The sequence below is a fragment of the Acomys russatus genome, chromosome 19, assembly GCF_903995435.1.
Source record: "Acomys russatus chromosome 19, mAcoRus1.1, whole genome shotgun sequence".
Lineage (NCBI taxonomy): Eukaryota > Metazoa > Chordata > Mammalia > Rodentia > Muridae > Acomys > Acomys russatus.
Genome location: NC_067155.1, coordinates 41,469,408 through 41,486,578, shown reverse-complemented (window position 1 = coordinate 41,486,578; position 17,171 = coordinate 41,469,408). Strand labels below are relative to the sequence as shown.

Sequence of the window (17,171 nt, the reverse complement as noted above, 5' to 3'; positions counted from 1 at the left end):
TCTTCAGGCTTGGCGGCAAGCTCCTTTATATCTGCTGAGCCATCTCACTGGCCTCCATCACATATCTTTTTGAGACAGGTTCAACATTTAAGTAGCCCAGGCTATCCTGAAACTTAAGTCTGTTAACTTTTGACCCTCCTGTCTCCACCTCCAGACTTCTGAGATTACAGATTTACATGATGCTTGGGCGGGGACGGAGGGCTCTGTGCATGTTAAGCAAGAGCTCTGCCATCTGAGCCACATCCCCAGACCCCTGCCCTGTCTTTTGGTATCAATGAGACAGCATCACTCTGTAGCCCAGGCTGGCCTCTGACTCATAGCACTCACCCTGCTGTTTCCTTCCAGTGGCTGAGATTGCAGGCATGTGCCATGGTCCCCAGAAACGGAAGTGTCTTGAGAGGGTGAATCCCTTTGTAATCTGTACATGTGGCCCTGGGACCAGGGTTGGTCTTGGCTTATCATCTCTGGGTCAGCCAGATGTGGGATGGACTCTTGGGACCACTGCCAACATTTTTCACATGAGGTTTCCTCTTTCACTTTCTTGTTTGGTTGGTTGGTTTTGCTGTCGGGGCAGGGTTTCTCTGAGTAGCCCCTGGCTGTCCTAGGACTCGCTCTGTAGACCAGGTTGGCCTGGAGCTCACAGAGATCCACCTGCTTCTGCCTCCTGAGTGCTGGGAATTAAGGTGTGCGCCACCACTGCCCAGTTAGCTCCTCTTTCCCTTTTGTTTTGATTTCAATCACTGTTCACGTGTGTGCCATGCCTGTGTGCGTGTCAGGGGAGCATGCTGTGGCACATGGGTGGATGTTGGGAGGACAACCTTGAGCATCTTTCTTTCACTGTGGGTTCAGGCTTGACTCACAAGGCACAGGCCTCTGTGTGCTGAGCCAGCCCGGAAAGCTTTCTTAGATGTTTTTAAAGGGAGGGTATTAGCTGGACCTGGTGACATACACCTACAATCCCAGTGGGACCTTGAGGCGAGAGAATCTCAACCTGGGGGCCATCCTGGAAGACACAATGAAGCCTTGTCTTAAAACCACCACCATTGAAACGTATCAATAAACAATGGAGGCTAGTCAGGCAGTGGCGGCGCACGCCTTTAATCCCAGCACTCGGACGGCAGAGGCAGGTGGATCACTGTGAGTTTGAGGCCAGGCTGGTCTACAAAGCGAGTTCAGGACAGCCAAGGCTACACAGAGAAACCATGTCTTGGAAAAACAAAAACAAAAACAAAAACAGAACCAAAAAAAAAAAAACCAATGGAGGCTGGAGAGATGGTTCAGTGGTTAAGAGCACCAGCTGTTGTTCTAGGATTCTGGTTCCATTCCTAGCACCCACATAACAGCTCACAGCTGTCTGTAACTCCAGTTCCAGAGGATCCAATGCCCTCTTCTAGCCAACATGTAGACTCCAGGCATGTGGTGCATTAGTCATATATGCAGGCAAAACACCATAACCATAATGCATACAATAAATAAGCAAATAAGAACACTAAACATAGCCCAGTTGGTGAACAATTTGCATAGTATGCATGAACCCCACCCCGACCAGGTTTCACCCCAATATTGCATAAAACCTGAGCGTGGTGGTACCTGCCTATAATCCCAGCACTCGGGAAGTCAGGAGTTCAAGGTTATCCTTAGCTACATTGTGAATCTGAGGCCAGCCTGGGCTACATGAGGCTCAGTCTTAAAATAAATTTATCTAACTAAATAACTAGAAAAGGCCTGGGCTGGATGGGCTCCCAGGACCCCCGGACACTGCCATGCTGGGGTACCTGGGGCTTGTGCTCTCTGGGTCTGCAGCTATACCAGAAGTGGCTTCTATCCACAGGTTCCTGTGGCTGGCAAGGGTTACTCTTCCTGTTGCTGTGCAATAAGCCTCCCCCTGACCTCAGTTCCCACCATTTGACCCCCTTCCAGGGTCGGCCTCCCAAGGATCCAGTCCAAAAGGATATTCCTGGCATGTTTTTCCTTCACGGCCACTTCCTGCGTATTAATGGCCTTATTGACGCTGACGGTCTGCAAAAACAAGATGGGGGAGGGGGAAAGGGATGAAATAAATAAGCCTTTAAGAGGGACTGAGACCCTCCCAACTTCCCGCCCCTTCCTCCTCCCTCCCACGCCCATCCCCCTCCTCCAATGACCCTCTGTGTTGCTAAGGGTCCTGGATGGTCTCAGGGCTCTAGACCCTCTGGATTGGAGTGGTGGTGGGGGGGGCAGTGCAGAGGTGGGCAGCACTCCCAGACCAGCTGTCCCAAGGGAGCGCGCTTTGCTGCCTGGCATTGGCTGTGCCCAGCTGCTGCACCCGCCTGCTACGCGCTGGCTTGGCACAACGGCATGGTAATTAAGGGGCCACACAAAGGAAGGCTTCTTCATCCCCAGGGAAACATTATTCCTCAGAGTACAAGAGGAAGAGACGCTGATGTCAGGGAGCCGCTGTGGCCTGAGACCCGCCACCCCTCTGCCGCTTGTAAACCTTTCCACCCAGGGAGGGGCTGTGACAAGTAAAGGTGCTGACAACTGGAATGCCATTCCCAGGACCCCCATGATGATGGAATGGGACAGCCCAATCCATAAAGGTGTCCCCTGACCCTCACACAAGATCTGTGGCAAGTACTTCTCCCCCAAATAATACACAAAACAAAATGTCCATAGGGTTTCCTTAGGCCTCCATCCACTCTTGGGGTCTTCCAGCTTGAGGGCAAACCACCTTTCCTTCCTTAATCACACAAAACAACATAAAATTATTCCTTCCCCGTTGATTTCGAAAATCACGACTCTCTTGTTAATTTGAACATAAACACGTTAGCAATGTGCATAAATGCTAAACGGTATCATAGCATCTAGGCTATTTTGTTGTTTTGGTTTTTCAAGACAGGGTTTCTCTGTGTAGTCTTGACTGTCCTGGACTCACTTTGTAGACCAGGCTGACCTCGAACTCACAGCGATCTGTCGGCCTCTGCCTCCTGGAGTGCTGGGATTAAAGGTGTGTGCATCATCACGTCCAGCTGTTAACATTTTTAAAAAGATTTATTCTTTTTTTTTTTTTAAAAATTACATGTATGTGCATGTCTGATTGTAGGTATGTGCACACGAGATGCAGGTGCTGAAAGAGGTCAGGGGTGTTGGGATCAGAGTTTGAGCCACCTGATGTGAGCACTGGGAACTGAACTCAAGTACTCTACAAGAACAGTACTTATGGGGGATGGAGAGATGGGTCAGTGGTTAAGAGCACTGACTGCTCTTCCAGAGGTCCTGAGTTCAATTCCCAGCAACCACATGGTGGCTCACAACCATCTAGTAATCTCTTCTGCAGGTGTACATGCAGGCAGAACACTATATACATAATATTAAATAAATAAATCTTTTTAAAAAAGAACAGTTCGCAGCCGGGCGGTGGTGGCGCACGCCTTTAATCCCAGCACTCGGGAGGCAGAGGCAGGCGAATCGCTGTGAGTTCGAGGCCAGCCTGGTCTACAAAGTGAGTCCAGGATGGCCAAGGCTACACAGAGAGACCCTGTCTCGAAAAACAAAAACAAAACAAAACAAAACAAAACAAAACAAAAAAGAGAACAGTTCATGCTCTTAGCCGTCAAGCCACCTCCCAAGCCATTGTTGTTTGTCTTTTCTTTTTTTCCTAAAGTTTTATTATATATACAGTGCTCTGCCTGCATATACACCTGCAGGCCAGAAGAGGGCATCAGATCACATTGTAGATGGGTGTGAGCCACCACGTGGTTGCTGGGAATTGAACTCAGGATCTCTGGAAGAGCAGTCAGTGCGCTTAACCTCTGAGCCATCTCTCCAGCCCTGTTTGTCTTTTCTAAAAAGTTTTTTTTTTTTTTTTTAAATTACATTTATTTATTTCACTCATTGTGTGGGTGGACTGTACCCTCTTTGTTTTACTTTTAGATGAGCCTGCCTCTGCCTCCCAAGCGCTGGGATTAAAGGCCTGTGCTACCACCCCACCACCGCCCAGCACTTACTTTTAGATTTTTGAGGCAAAGTCTCACTAAGTTGCTTAGGCAGGCCATGAACAAATGCTGCACCCCAGACAGCTATTGACCTAAGACCTTTCCAGCTCCCCCGCCACCCCATCTCAGTTTCCTAGAGTAAGTGGGATCGCGGGCATGCACCACCAGGCCTAGCACCACACAGTCATATTAACTGATGTTTTTATATCTAAGGAGCAGGTTCTCAGGAGCAAGAATATATAGTGAAAATGTTGTGTTTGGAGCTAGAGAGATGGCTCAGTGGTTAAGAGTGCTGGCTGTTCTTACGGTGGACCCAGGTTCAATTCCCAGCATCCACTCAGTGTCTTGCAACCACCTGTAATTCTAGCTCCAGGGGATCCGATGCCCCTTTCTGTCTCTGTGGGTACCAAGTACATACACAAAGCCCAGACATACACGCAAAGCAGCCATACACATAAACATCTTTTTTAAGAATTTTGCTTTTCTAATTTTTTTTTTTTTTGGTAGGGTGGGGGTTCGAGACAGGGTTTCTCTGTGTAGCCTTGGATGCCCTGGACTCACTTTGTAGACCAGGCCAGCCTCAAATTCACAGCAATCCACCTGCCTCTGCCTCCCGAATGCTGGGATTAAAGGCATGCGCCACCACCTCCCGCCTTCTAATTTATTTTTTAAACCTTTCACACACACATACATACATACATCTTGGACTGTCCTGCTTCCAACTTGGTTAATACAGCCAGGAATGACCTTGAACTTCTGATCCTCCTGCTTGTACCTCCTGAGTGTTTCCAGTCCTGATTTATAATGGTGCTGGGACCCCAAACTTCATGTGTAGTGGGCTCTTTTAACTGCGCTATACCCCAGCACCCTAAATCTCCACTTTCAAAAGCAGGTGATGCCGTGGTACCTGGTGGCCTATCTATAATCCTAATACTTTGGAGGTAGAGGCAGGAGGATTCCTTGATCTTCTTCAGAGGCATCCTCAGCTCCTTAGGACACTCAAGGCCAGCCTGGGCTACATGGGACCCTGCCTCAAAACAAATAAAACTAAAAAGCTGTGTGGGGGTTTCTTCTTGCAGTCGCAATCTTTTTCTGCTCAGCTACCACCAACCATTGACCCCTCATTCCCTGGAGCAAATCGGTGGCAGAATCTAGGTCACGTCACCTGTCAATCACCTCTCGTCTTGATGGTGAGAAAGATTGACAGGTTAAAGCCAGATAAGGTCGCCGCTGTGTGGGAAAGGCTCACAGATATAAGGACAGTGTGACCGGTGCTTGCTGCAGACGAGGTGTTACTAGCGTTGTAATTAAGGGGTTGCTGCCTCCAAGGCTGGGGTCAGCACAACTGAGAAGGACCCAGTCTACCACTACCATGTTTTAGTTGAGTTTCTTATTCCTGAGACAAATACTTAACAGAAGCAACATAAGGGGAAAAGGGCCAATGATAGCTCACAGTCTGAGGGCTCACAGTCCATCATGGCGAGGAAGGCTTTAGAGGCAGGAGCACGAGGCGGCTGGTCACATGGCATTCACAGGCGGGAAGCAGAGAGACACAGATGCTGCTGCTCAGCTTACTTCTTTTGATTCAGGCCAATAGGATGCTGCTGTCCCATCTAAATTAACTCAGCCCAGAAACTCCCTCACAGACAGGTGCAAGGACTGGTCTCTGCTGGTCCTAGGTCCTGCCGAGTTGACAATAGATACTAACTCCCAAACCAGCAAGATGGCTCCGTGGGTTAAACGTGCTACCACTAATCCCCTCGACCTGCATGGTAGGAGAGAACTGACTCCTAAAAACTGACCTCCAGGGCTGGAGAGACGGCTCAGAGGTTAAGAGCACTCACTAGCTGCTCATCCCAAGGTCCTGAGTTCAATTCCCAGCAACCACATGGTGGCTCACAACCATCTATAATGAGACATGGTGTCCTCTTCTGGCCTGCAGGTTTTACATGCTGGCAGAACATAATACATAATGAATAAATCTTAAAAAAAAAAAAAACTGACCTCCGACCATCACACATATACACAAATATATCACTCCTGCTTTCTCTCTCTCTCTCTCTCTCTCTCTCTCTCTCTCTCTCTCTCTCTCTCACACACACACACACACACACACACACACACACACAGTAAGTAAATGTAAAATGAAAATACGAACCACTTGGGGCACTTGTAAGCCTACCTGACCTAGATGTTACCCCATATCTGCTCCTGTAGCTAGGGTGCACGCACGCATGTGTGTGTGTACTCACAAGAGCTCGTTCAGTGTTGCAAGTGTACCTGACACCCTCCCGGCAATATTCACCAGTGGAGGAGCTTATGAATCAGAGGCCTGGCCATGGTTCTTGGCTACAGCTCAGCTTCTGCAACCAACACGGCCACTCGGGCTCTGAGGCCCAAGGCAGGTCTCAGCTTCAACATTCTCCAGTTTTCGATTTTGTTGGGACACAGTCTCCTTTGTCCCAGGCTGGCCTTGAACTCACTATGCAGCAGAGGATGACTTTGACCTTCTGATCTGCCTCCACCTCCTAAGGGCTAGGATAACCCACCACCATGCACCACCATGCCCTGTGTTAGCTGGTGCTAGGCTGGAACCCACAGCCCTCACGCATACTAGGCAAGTGATCCACCAACTGTGCCGTATCCCCAGCGTTCCCCCCTCCCCCAGTTTTGAGACAGGATCTCACTAGTCCAGGCTGACCTTGAACGCACACTCCTCCAGCATCAGTGTTCCTGGTGCTAGGATTAACAGATAGGTGCCACCACGTCCGGCTGAGACCGGTCTCTTTACAATAAGCTATGATGTGGCCAGGCATGGAGCTTGCTGGCCTGTAATCCCAGCTGAAGCATGGGGGTGCTACGTTCAAGGCCCGCCTGGGCTACAGAGTGAGTTCAAGGCCATGCTAGGCAATACTATCATGGGTGGGGGCAGCTCTGGGTTCACCCAGAGCCCTCAGGATACCAGTCACTTTTATGGTTCTGAGGCAGATGTCCCATTAGGACCAGTTTGCCCAGATGACACCCTCATGTCCCATCCTACCTCACACATGCTCCTATGTCTACCCATATCACGAAGACTACGTTTCGGGGCTGGTGTGAAGGCTCGGGAGGAAAAAGTGCTTGTTGCTAAGCCTGGCAACCTGGGTCCAATCCACAGAGCCCACAGAGCAGACTGCTGCAAACTGTCCTCTGAACTCCACACGCATGCCTCCCACCTCTTCATATTAAAAAAAAAGGGGGGTCATTTAAAAGACTTAAAGAGGGACTGGAGAGATGGCATAGTGGTTAAGAGCACTGACTGCTCTTCCAGAGGACGTGAGTTCAATTCCCAGCACCTATGTCTGTACCACAGTTCCAGGGAACCCGACACCCTCACACAGACATACATGCCAGGGAAACAGCAACACACCCAAGGACAGCTAGGTGTGGTGGCACACACCTTTGATCCTACCACTCAGGAGGCAGAGGTAGGCAGAATTCTGTGAGTTCAAGGCCAGCCTGGTCTACAAAGCCAGGTCCAGAACAGTGAGGGCTACACAGGGAAACCATGTCTTGAAAAAGAAAGGGGGGAGGGGCTGAGGAAGATGCCATGCAAGCATGAACCCCAGGTTGAATCCCCAGCACCCGCATAAAATCCAGATGTGGCAGGTACCTCCTAACTTCATAACCCCTTCGAGGAAACACAACACAGAGGCAGAGACAGGCATATCCATGGAGCTCACAGGTCAGATGAGCTCCAGATTCAGTGAAAGTCTGAAAAGACAGGATGGCGAGCAACCAAAGAAGGCATTAGAAATTGACCTCTGGCCTACACACAGACACACACACATACACACACACACACACCCCTCCACAAGCACATCTATACATCACACATGAACATACAACACACAAACACACACACACACACACACACACACACACACACACACACACAGCGTAGGCTCTGGTTTCTCCTTCTATCTGGCCCCACACCTTCTGAAACAGGACGGGATGGAATCCCCAGGCCTTACTGCTCCCCCACAGCACTCCGTCGCTGCCCGGGCACTGAGGGAAACCATTTGGTCTGGATGGCTGTTTTTTTTTTTTCCCCCCTGCAGGCAGATGCCAGTGCGAGCAGGGGGTGGTGGTGGTGGTGCTCCCAGGGCAGAGAGGGTGGAAGTTGGGGGGCTCTGGGTCTCACCTCTGGAGGGGGGTCTAGGGTCGAGAACATCCTTTGGGAACACGCTGTTCTCTTTACTCCACTGGAGTCACACGGGACCTAAGGCCAGCAGTGGTTCTCCTGAAAGAACCGCATTGTCCCACACTTCCTGGCCCAGCTGGCCCTTGTGTCCCCAGCTGGTCCCCGAGAGCCAATTATCAGCGGGCACCGCAGGAAGGGAGGCTTTCTCTCAAGTTCTCTTCCTCCCTCTCCGGTCCTCCGTATTTACAGGCAGGCAGACTATCCTGGATGTGACCAACGGGAAGTTTCTGGACCTTGCTACTGGAGAGGGCAGTGCAGCCTGGGCAGGCTTGCGGGGCTGACAGGGCATTGTTCAGGCACGCGCACAGCTCTGGGCGGCAGCCCAGCCTTAGGAGCTACCAAGGCCAGGCTAGCTTGCCAAGGCTCCATAGCAGGAGTAAGCAGAGAGGATGTGCCCTGAAGCAAGATGTAGCTCTGAGGCAAGGGGCCAGAGGAAGACCAACTGCTGAGGAAGGCAAGAAAGAAAGAAGAAAGAAAGAAAGGGAAGGAAGAAAAGAAAAGGGAAGGGAAGGGGCAGGGAAGACACAGAAGACAAAGTACAAGAAATGTTTAAAAATTTAAAAAGGAGTTACTGCTGTAGCTCAGTGGTAAAGCACCTGTCTAGAATCCCCCAGTGAGGGGCTGGGGTGTGGCTCAGTGGTAGAGCACCTGCCTAGAATCCCCCAGTGAGGGGCTGGGGTGTGGCTCAGTGGTAGAGCCCCTGCCTAGAATCCCCCAGTGAGGGGCTGGGAGTCATAGCCCAGAAACAGAGTACCCATCTAGAATCACCTGGGGGCTGGCTCAGTACCTGTTTTGCATGCAGTAGACCCTCAGTTCAATTCTCATATTACATAAAAATAAAAAGAGGGGCTCAAAAGATGGCTCAGTAGTCAAGAGCCTGGCTGCTCTTCCAGAAGACCGAGGTTTGACTCCCAGCACCTACATAGTGGCTCACAGCTGTCCAAAACTTCAGTTCCACGGGATCCAGTGCCTTCTTCTGGTCTCTTCAGGAGGCAACCACACACACACACGGTGAACAGAAGTGAATGCAGGCAAAATACCATACAAAGAAAAGAAAAGAAGAGAAAGCTGGGTATGGTGGCATACACCTGTAATCCCAGCACAGGGATTAATCTCTGCCCAGGCAGAGGCAGGCAAATTGCTGTGAGTTGTTTGAGGGCAACTTGGTATACAAAGAGAGTCCAGGACAGTCAAGGCTACACAGAGAAACCCTGTCTTGAAAAACAAAAACAAAAAAGGAAAAAGAAAGAAAAGAAAAAAGAAAAAACCAAAGTGTTTGTGCCTCACGCTTCTAATTGTTTGTGTTTCCTCTCCCCTGCTTCCATTTCCTTTTCCATTTTTCTTTTCCTCTTCCCCTTCCTGCTTTTCTGTTTCTCTTGCTTGCTTCTGTCTGACAGAAAATACTCAGTAAACCCCAAGCAGGGACAAACAGGAGTCAAGCTAGGCATGAATGGAAAGCCGGCGTGAGCTAGTGGTGACCCTACGTATGTAGCGTGCTTCTGAATGGCCTCGTGGGGTTGGCGCCACGTACATTCAGGGTGGGTCTCCCCCTACTGCAATCCATCTACTCTAGACACTCCAGACCTCATACACAGGCCCGGGAGCTGGCCTTCCAGGTCATTCCAGATCCTCTTGACAGCATCACTCATTGGGCTATCTGCCTGGACGAGGCCCTGCAATTTCTCCATCATCTTTACACTCACTACCGTCCCCAAGTCCTTCTGCGGGTGGCCCCACTCAGTCTGCTATGCTGTGAAAAAATATGCCCCATGGGGCTTATGTGCAAAAACACTGGTCCCCAGCTGGTGGCACTGTTTGGGAAGGTTGGGACCCTCAGGAGGCAGAATCTCTTTGAGGGTGGGGGGCAGCCTTGAACCATTATGTCTCAGCAGCGGGATTCTGTTCCTGTCAGTCATGCCTTCCCTACCATGATGGCGTGTGCTGGAATAAACCCTTTCTCCTTTAAGTTACCATTCTTTAAAAAAAAATTTTTTTTTTTTAAACAGCAACAGAAAAGGAACCATCTTCCTTCCCGAAGCCAATCTGTTGAATGCGGGGAGACGAGGTCTTCCTGGAGGAAGTGGTCCCTGGGTGTTGGGCGTCATAACCTTGAGGTTGTATAGCCCAGCTTCACTTTCAATCTGATCTCTCTGTTCCGTGGTCCACACTGAGAGGAAGGGTCCTGACCACAATTCCTGCCGTTGTGAACTCAGCTACGCTTTCCCATCAAGGTGGACCGTGTCTTCTCAAAACCGTGAGCCAAAACGGACCATTGAGGCTTAAGCTCTGTGTCAGGGATTTGGTGACAACGGCAGATGAGTGAGGCACAGCCTGAGATAACGATTTCCACACTGCTGACCGTAACCCTTGCCTGGGCTTCTGCAGAAGTCGTTCCAGATGGACAGGGCTGGGTTGTGTCTGCCCTCAAACCACCCTGTCCTCCCAACTGCCCTCCCCCCTCTTCTCGGCCTCTGCCACACCCCATTTCCACGGCTGGTGGGAACTTCATTTCTCTCTCCTCCGGGAAGACCCCACAGCACCTTCACACCAACAATCCACAAAACAAAGTAGGTAGAGGGCTGAGAGGGGTGGCACAGGAAGCTCTCGGGATCTAACTCCATCCCTCAGAGAGCTGATTCACCAGTGACCGTGTGTCCCGTGAGTGAGGCAGGAAGTACTTGCTGCAAGCCCAGCAATGCCAAGGCTAGCCACTTCTCCCTCCCAAACATCCGCTGCCTTCCTAACTCCTGTTCTAATTCCACAACAGGCACCCCTACCTCACACCCTTATCTCTACCCACACAGAGTCAGCTCTCAATAAAATAGCAAGAATGATGATGCTAAGAGTGGAAGCACAGCCCAACAGTAGAGCATCTGCCTAGAATCCCCCAGTGAGGGGCTGGGGTGTGGCTCAGTGGTAGAGCACCAGCCTAGAATGCCCCAGGAGGGGCTGGGGGTGGGGCTCAGTGGTAGAGCCCCTGCCTAGAATCCCCCAGTGAGGGGCTGGGGCGTGGCTCAGTGGTAGAGCACCTGCCTAGAATCCCCCAGTGAGGGGCTGGGGTGTGGCTCAGTGGTAGAGCACCTGCCTAGAATCCCCCAGTGAGGCACTGGTATGTGGCTCAGTGGTAGAGTACCTGCCTAGAATCCCCCAGTGAGGGGCTGGGGCGTGGCTCAATGGTAGAGCACCTGCCTAGAATCCCCCAGTGAGGGGCTGGGGTGTGGCTCAGCTAGGAGTGAGGCTCAGCTGTAAAGCAAGTCCATAAATCCCCCAATGAGGGGCCAGGGTGTGACTCAGCTGGAGAGCATTTGCTTAGTATGGGCCAAGCCCAGGGTTCCACCCTCAGCACCATGAAGAATGAGGAGCTCAACTTTTCCTACTAGCAGATGTTTGATCATTTTTGACCCAGTCAAGAGTCAAAAGGACAAACCTGTCAGACAACCGAGAACAAGAACTCAATGAAGACAACATAGACCCAAACAGCTTCCAAATAAATTGACTTCTTGTCTTCAAGGAAACAGTCTGTACTGGCTGCTCAGATATCATCTGCCAGGCCCCTAGGATGCATTGCTGCCCTTAGTAAGAACAGACCCTCACACAGACCCACCCCAGTGTGATGCCTACAGAGGTGGCATTCTCTGCAGGCTACTCTTTAGGAAGTCAGGTAGTGGCTGGATGACCTGGTTGGCTCCCATTTAAGGTATTATCACGATACGGTGACACGCTGGGAGGGGACATTCCAGAGGCCTAAACTCCAGCCCCCACCCTTCCATATACACATCATCCAGTCTTGTCACCTTCCATGGCCACATTCACACCAGTCACATTCTACAAACGTTAACAAAGCAGAGGCTCCTGGGGTCTCGTCAGCCTATGGCTTATGCTCCAGGGGACACCACACATGTCACACCTTCTTTTATTTTTTCTTTTATTTATTTATTTTTTTTTTTCTTTTCTGGCTTTCACACTGCTATGTAGTTCAGGCTAGCCTGGAACCTGCTATGCTTAACCAAGAATGACCTCAAACTGTTGATCCTCCAGTTGCCTCCACCTCCCGAATGAATGCTGGGATTGTTAGCATCCGCCATCATGCTTGGTTGAGTGCAGCCTTTCAGATTGAGCCCAGAGCCATGCAAGCACTCTGTCAACTGAACCACATTCCCAGCCCCACAGTCTGGAATTCTGTGTAGCCCTGGCTGTCCTAGACTCACTTTGTAGATCAGGCTGGCCCTCGAACTCACAGCAATCTGCTTGCCTCTGCCTCAAGTCCTGGGATTAAAGGCGTGCGCCGCCACGCCCAGCCCAGCCCAGTCTGGAACTCTTCATTCCCCTGTCTCGTCCTCTAGACTAGCTGGGGTTACAGGCACGTACCCCCATGCCACAGAAGAACATTCCACACATGAGGAAAGACCCCAGCTAAAGACTGATAGGAAGCAGCCAGGCGGTGGTGACGCAAGCCTCTAATCAGAACTCTGTGAGTTCGAGGCCAGCCTGGTCTACAGAGTGAGGCCCAGGACAGCCAGGGCTATACAGAGAAACCCTGTCTCAAGGGAGAAAAAAACTCGATGAGTATGAGCCACCTTTTTTTTTTTTTTTTTTTTAAAGTAAATGTAACTTTTCTTCATGGAAAATAGGAATTGACACCGAGCGAAAACTAAGAGAGTACTTATTCACCTTACAAAAGAGACTGCATCACATGCCTTTAAATAGCAATCTCCGTTAGTACATTTAAAATTGGGTTGCATTTACAGAAGTGTGATTTACACAAAACCACATCTGTTACATAAGGCGCAGAAAAAGAGCTGCCCTCCCATGTGGCCTCTAACTATGGAGCTCAACACCACTCTCACCCAACATGAGGAGTAATCCCAATCTCAGTAAGTCTGCAGGGGCAACCCCAAGTCTTTGGTCTCCTTCAAACTTGGAGAAGCAGTGCCAAGTCCTTTCTACATTCACCCACACATTTCTTTAATGTGTGCAATGCAACTGGGGTTGCTTGGGTCCCTTCAAGGACTAAATGGTCCCTCTTAGAGGCCATGAAAGACTGGGAGGAGGGAACTGCATGCGGCTCCCTAGGGCTTAACAGTATTTTTGCTGCTTTCCTGAGGCAGACCAAAGGGGACCTAGCTGGAAAGACGTGGTGGGTCAGAGTTGGCTTGTTTCACTCATAATGTGTTTGCACACTTGGGAGTCACCAGGTCTAGTGGATGGGCACAGGTGGCTCCGAAAGTAAGGGCTGTGCAAACTTCCAGGGACAGTCTCCCTCACTGGTAAAGAGGAAACCAAGCTAGGGGAGGGGGAGAGGGGGCGGGAGGAAGGGAGGGATGTAGGGAAGCACAAGGGTCCTCACCCTGACCAGTTTCCCTTTTCTCCCCTCCCCCAGCCTCTCCCCTCCACTCCTGTGATCCACCACCAAACAAAGCATAACAAGCTACAGTAAGGCCAGGCACATAACGTCACAACTGGGTTACAAATCACTATGAAACACAGTTCCGGGCATGTCTGTGAGGAAATATATAGATTGGGTTAATCAAGGTGGGAAGACAAGACACTCCCTGGATGCGGCTCACACCAGCTGGGGCTCCCAGCTGAACAGAAATGAGAAAGGGAGCTGAATACCAGCACCTCCCTACCCCTCACCCGCATCCCTGCGTCCTGACTGCGGATGTCATCTGACCAGCTGCTCCACCTTGACTTACCCCACCCCACACACCAAGATGGGCTGTGATGTGCAAACAAACCATTCATTTCGAAGCACCTTTGCCAGGTAGTTTGTCACAGCGAAAGTTGAGATGGCCCAGCGTGTGAACAGCAGTCACACTTCAAACCCAGATCTCTACAGAGCATCAAGTCCATCTGATGCTCCCTATATCCTTCCTGGTTATTCGTCGTCTGCACCATAATTCAACCAGAATCACCTGGGAAGAAGGAGCCTCAGTCAGCTGAGGAAATGCCTCCAGCAGATTGGGCTGTGGGCGTGCATTTCCTTGATTGGTGTGGGAGGGCCCCGCCCACTGTTGGCAGGTGGGCCCAGGCAAGTGGGTCTGGGTTTACAAGAAAGTAAACTGGGGGGGGGGGGGGGGGGGGAGCGGGGCTGGAGGGATGGCTCAGCAGTTAAGAGCACTGGCTGCTCTTCCAGAGCACCAGAGTTCGGTTCCCAGCACCGAACTCAAGTTCCAGGGGATCCAATGCCCCCTCCTGGCTCTCTTTGGGCAGCAAGCACGGATGTGGCACACATACACAAATATAGCCAAAACACCCATACATTTAAAATTAAAAATAAAAGAAGGAAGAACAAGAGAAAGCCAGGAGAACGAGCCAATAAGAAGTGTTCCTCTGTGGCCTTTGTTCCAGTTCCTGCTTCCAAGTTCCTGCCTTGGGTTCCTGTCTTCCCTCTATGGTGGACTGTTTAAAAAAAAAAAAAAAAAGGCCTAGCTGCTTTGTGGTTACAGTGTTCATCACAGAAAGCAAACCAGAACGCCTGGGAAGGAGGGCACAGTCATTTCCCCAGAGGAGAACACGCTTCCTAATGCCAACGCCCCAGTTTGGGGCCCAACATAACCAGGCAACAGAAATGCAGGCCTCATTGATATTAAAAATGTACCTGGATGTACTGACACACATGCCTGTCATCCCAGCCTTGAAGAGGTGGAGGCAGGGGCACCAGGAGTTCAAAGCCACCCTCAGCTATACAGTGAGTTCAAGACCTATATGTCAAGAGAGAGGGTAGGAAAGGGGGAGCGGATGGAGTATACAAAAAAAGGGCTGGGGAGATGGCTCAGTGGGGAAACCATGAGGTCCCAAGTTTAATCCTCAGCATCCATTTAAAAGGATGGGATGGTGACATACACTTGTGATCTGAACATCGGGGAAATGGAGGTGGTGGGTACCTGGGACTCCCTGGCCAGCCAGTTTGCAGAGCTCCAACCCAGGGAAAGACCATGTCTCAAAGAAATGGGGTGGATGAGGAACAAATGTCATCTAAGGCTGTCCTCCGGCTTCCACACACGTGCCAGCGTATCTACACACACACACACACACACACACACACACACACACGCGTGCGCACACGCACGCACAAGCAGGAGACAAAGCGAACCAGTAGTAAAGGATATGGTCACCCTCGGCAGGCCGGGAAATGTCACACCAACAAGGCCGGGGGCAGGGTGGATCCTCCCTGCTCTGACCACAGGGTGTTGGCGTAAGCAGGGGCAGAGGGCGGGTGGGGGGAGTTGCTAATTTTGGAAGTGGATGTCATCAGCCTCAGGGTTAAGGTTTGACTTCCTCAGAAAGCAAAGCCGTCAAGAACACAAGAACACAAGAACGAACGCTACTTCCTTAAGGGGAGGGAGGAGGAGCCAAGAGAAGGGTAGGAGTGAGATGCAAGGCAGCGCTCCAAAGGGCCAGGGCAGGGCAACCCCTACCTGGACCCCTGGTTATTGGCTCAAGGTGGTAACACCATCAGATTCACCTTTTGCCCTCTCTCTCTTTTCCCCTCACGCCCTCCTTGTTTCTAACAAGGTCTCCCATAGCTCAGGTTAGCCTCGAACTCACCATACACCTTCCAAGTGCTGGGAAATAGAACCTATGGCTTCAAGCACGCTAGCCCAGCTACATGCTCAACTCAGAACTATCTTACTAAAGTATAGTTCTGGCAAGATGGCTCAGTGGGGAAAGGAGACTGACACCAAGCCTTAATGACATGAGTTCGATCCCCGGGACCGACATGATGGAAAGAGAGAACTGACTCCCCCATGTTGTACTTAGATTCTGGGCACACCCAAACACATGTGCACAAAGTAAATAAAGGCATACTTACAAACATGCGGAGCACTACTCCAACAGTAGCACCTGCTACGGCTTAGACCAGCGTTTCTCAAAGACCCTTTATTGAAGGTTTTGTTTACCTCTTGTGACAATATAGTTTTTTTTTTCAGTACTAGAATTTGAACAATAGTTCTGTACCACTGCTCTGTACACCTAGCTCTCCTTAACTCTTTGCAAATCCTTCTCTTTTTTTTTTCAGGCAGCATCTCATGTAGCCCAGGCTAGCCTTGAACTATATGAATAGGACTAAGAGGCAAGATCTTCCATGAAGTAATGAAGTCATGTGAGCTCTGCCTTCATGGTTGGGATAAAAACCCTGATCAAGGAGGCTTAGAGAGCATCCTGGTCCTGCCATCTCTTCAGACACAGCAAACATGTTTCCTCTCTTTTCCAATGTTTGGGGATGCCATGAGAAAATGCCATAAATACAAGAGGCCCCTAACAGATGCTCTATCTGCTGCCTCTGTGATCCTGGACTTAACCAGCCTCTGGAGCTGTGAAAGACAAACCTTCTATTACTTCCAAATCAACCCACCTGAAGTGTTTTGTCATAGTAGCAGGAATGAACTAACACTAACTAGAAAAACCTAGTTTATAAGGTTACAGGGCAAAGTACAGGAGACTGCTCCTGTCCCTCGGCTATCCAGCTCAGGAGAGATCAATAAAACCAATTCTTTCTTTATAGTTATGTATTTTTTTGGTTGGTTGGTTGTTTTTTGTTTTTTTTTCCCCCCCGAGAGTTTCTCTATGTAGCCTTGGCTGTCCTTGAATGCGCAGGCACAGAGATGCACGCACGCACAAGCTGAAGCATTATGGCCCAATATAAAATATAAAGAAGTGGGGCCAGGCGTGGTGGCACACGCCTTTAATCCCAGCACTAGGGAGGCAGTGGCAGATGGATCTCTGTGAGTTCGAGGCCAGCCTGGTCCATAAAGCAAGTCCAGGACAGCCAAGGATATACAGAGAAACCCTGTCGCAAAAAAAAAAAAAAAAAAAAAAAAAAAATATATATATATATATATTATATATATATATATATATATATAAAAAATAAGGAAGTGAATTTTAGCTGTACACGGTATCACATATCTATAATTCCAACACTCGGGAGGCTGAGCAGGAGGATTTCC

The 17,171-nt window shown here is 50.1% G+C and overlaps 1 protein-coding gene across 1 annotated transcript in view; it reads right to left on the bottom strand.

Moving 5' to 3' along the window:
* Hip1 (huntingtin interacting protein 1) overlaps positions 1–17,171 on the bottom strand; it is a 118,100-nt gene that overhangs the window by 50,170 nt on the left and 50,759 nt on the right. Inside the window, exon 2 of the mRNA XM_051162135.1 lies at positions 1,956–2,019. Within this exon, the coding sequence (XP_051018092.1) occupies positions 1,956–2,019 (64 nt within the window). The remainder of the gene's footprint in view (positions 1–1,955; positions 2,020–17,171) is intronic.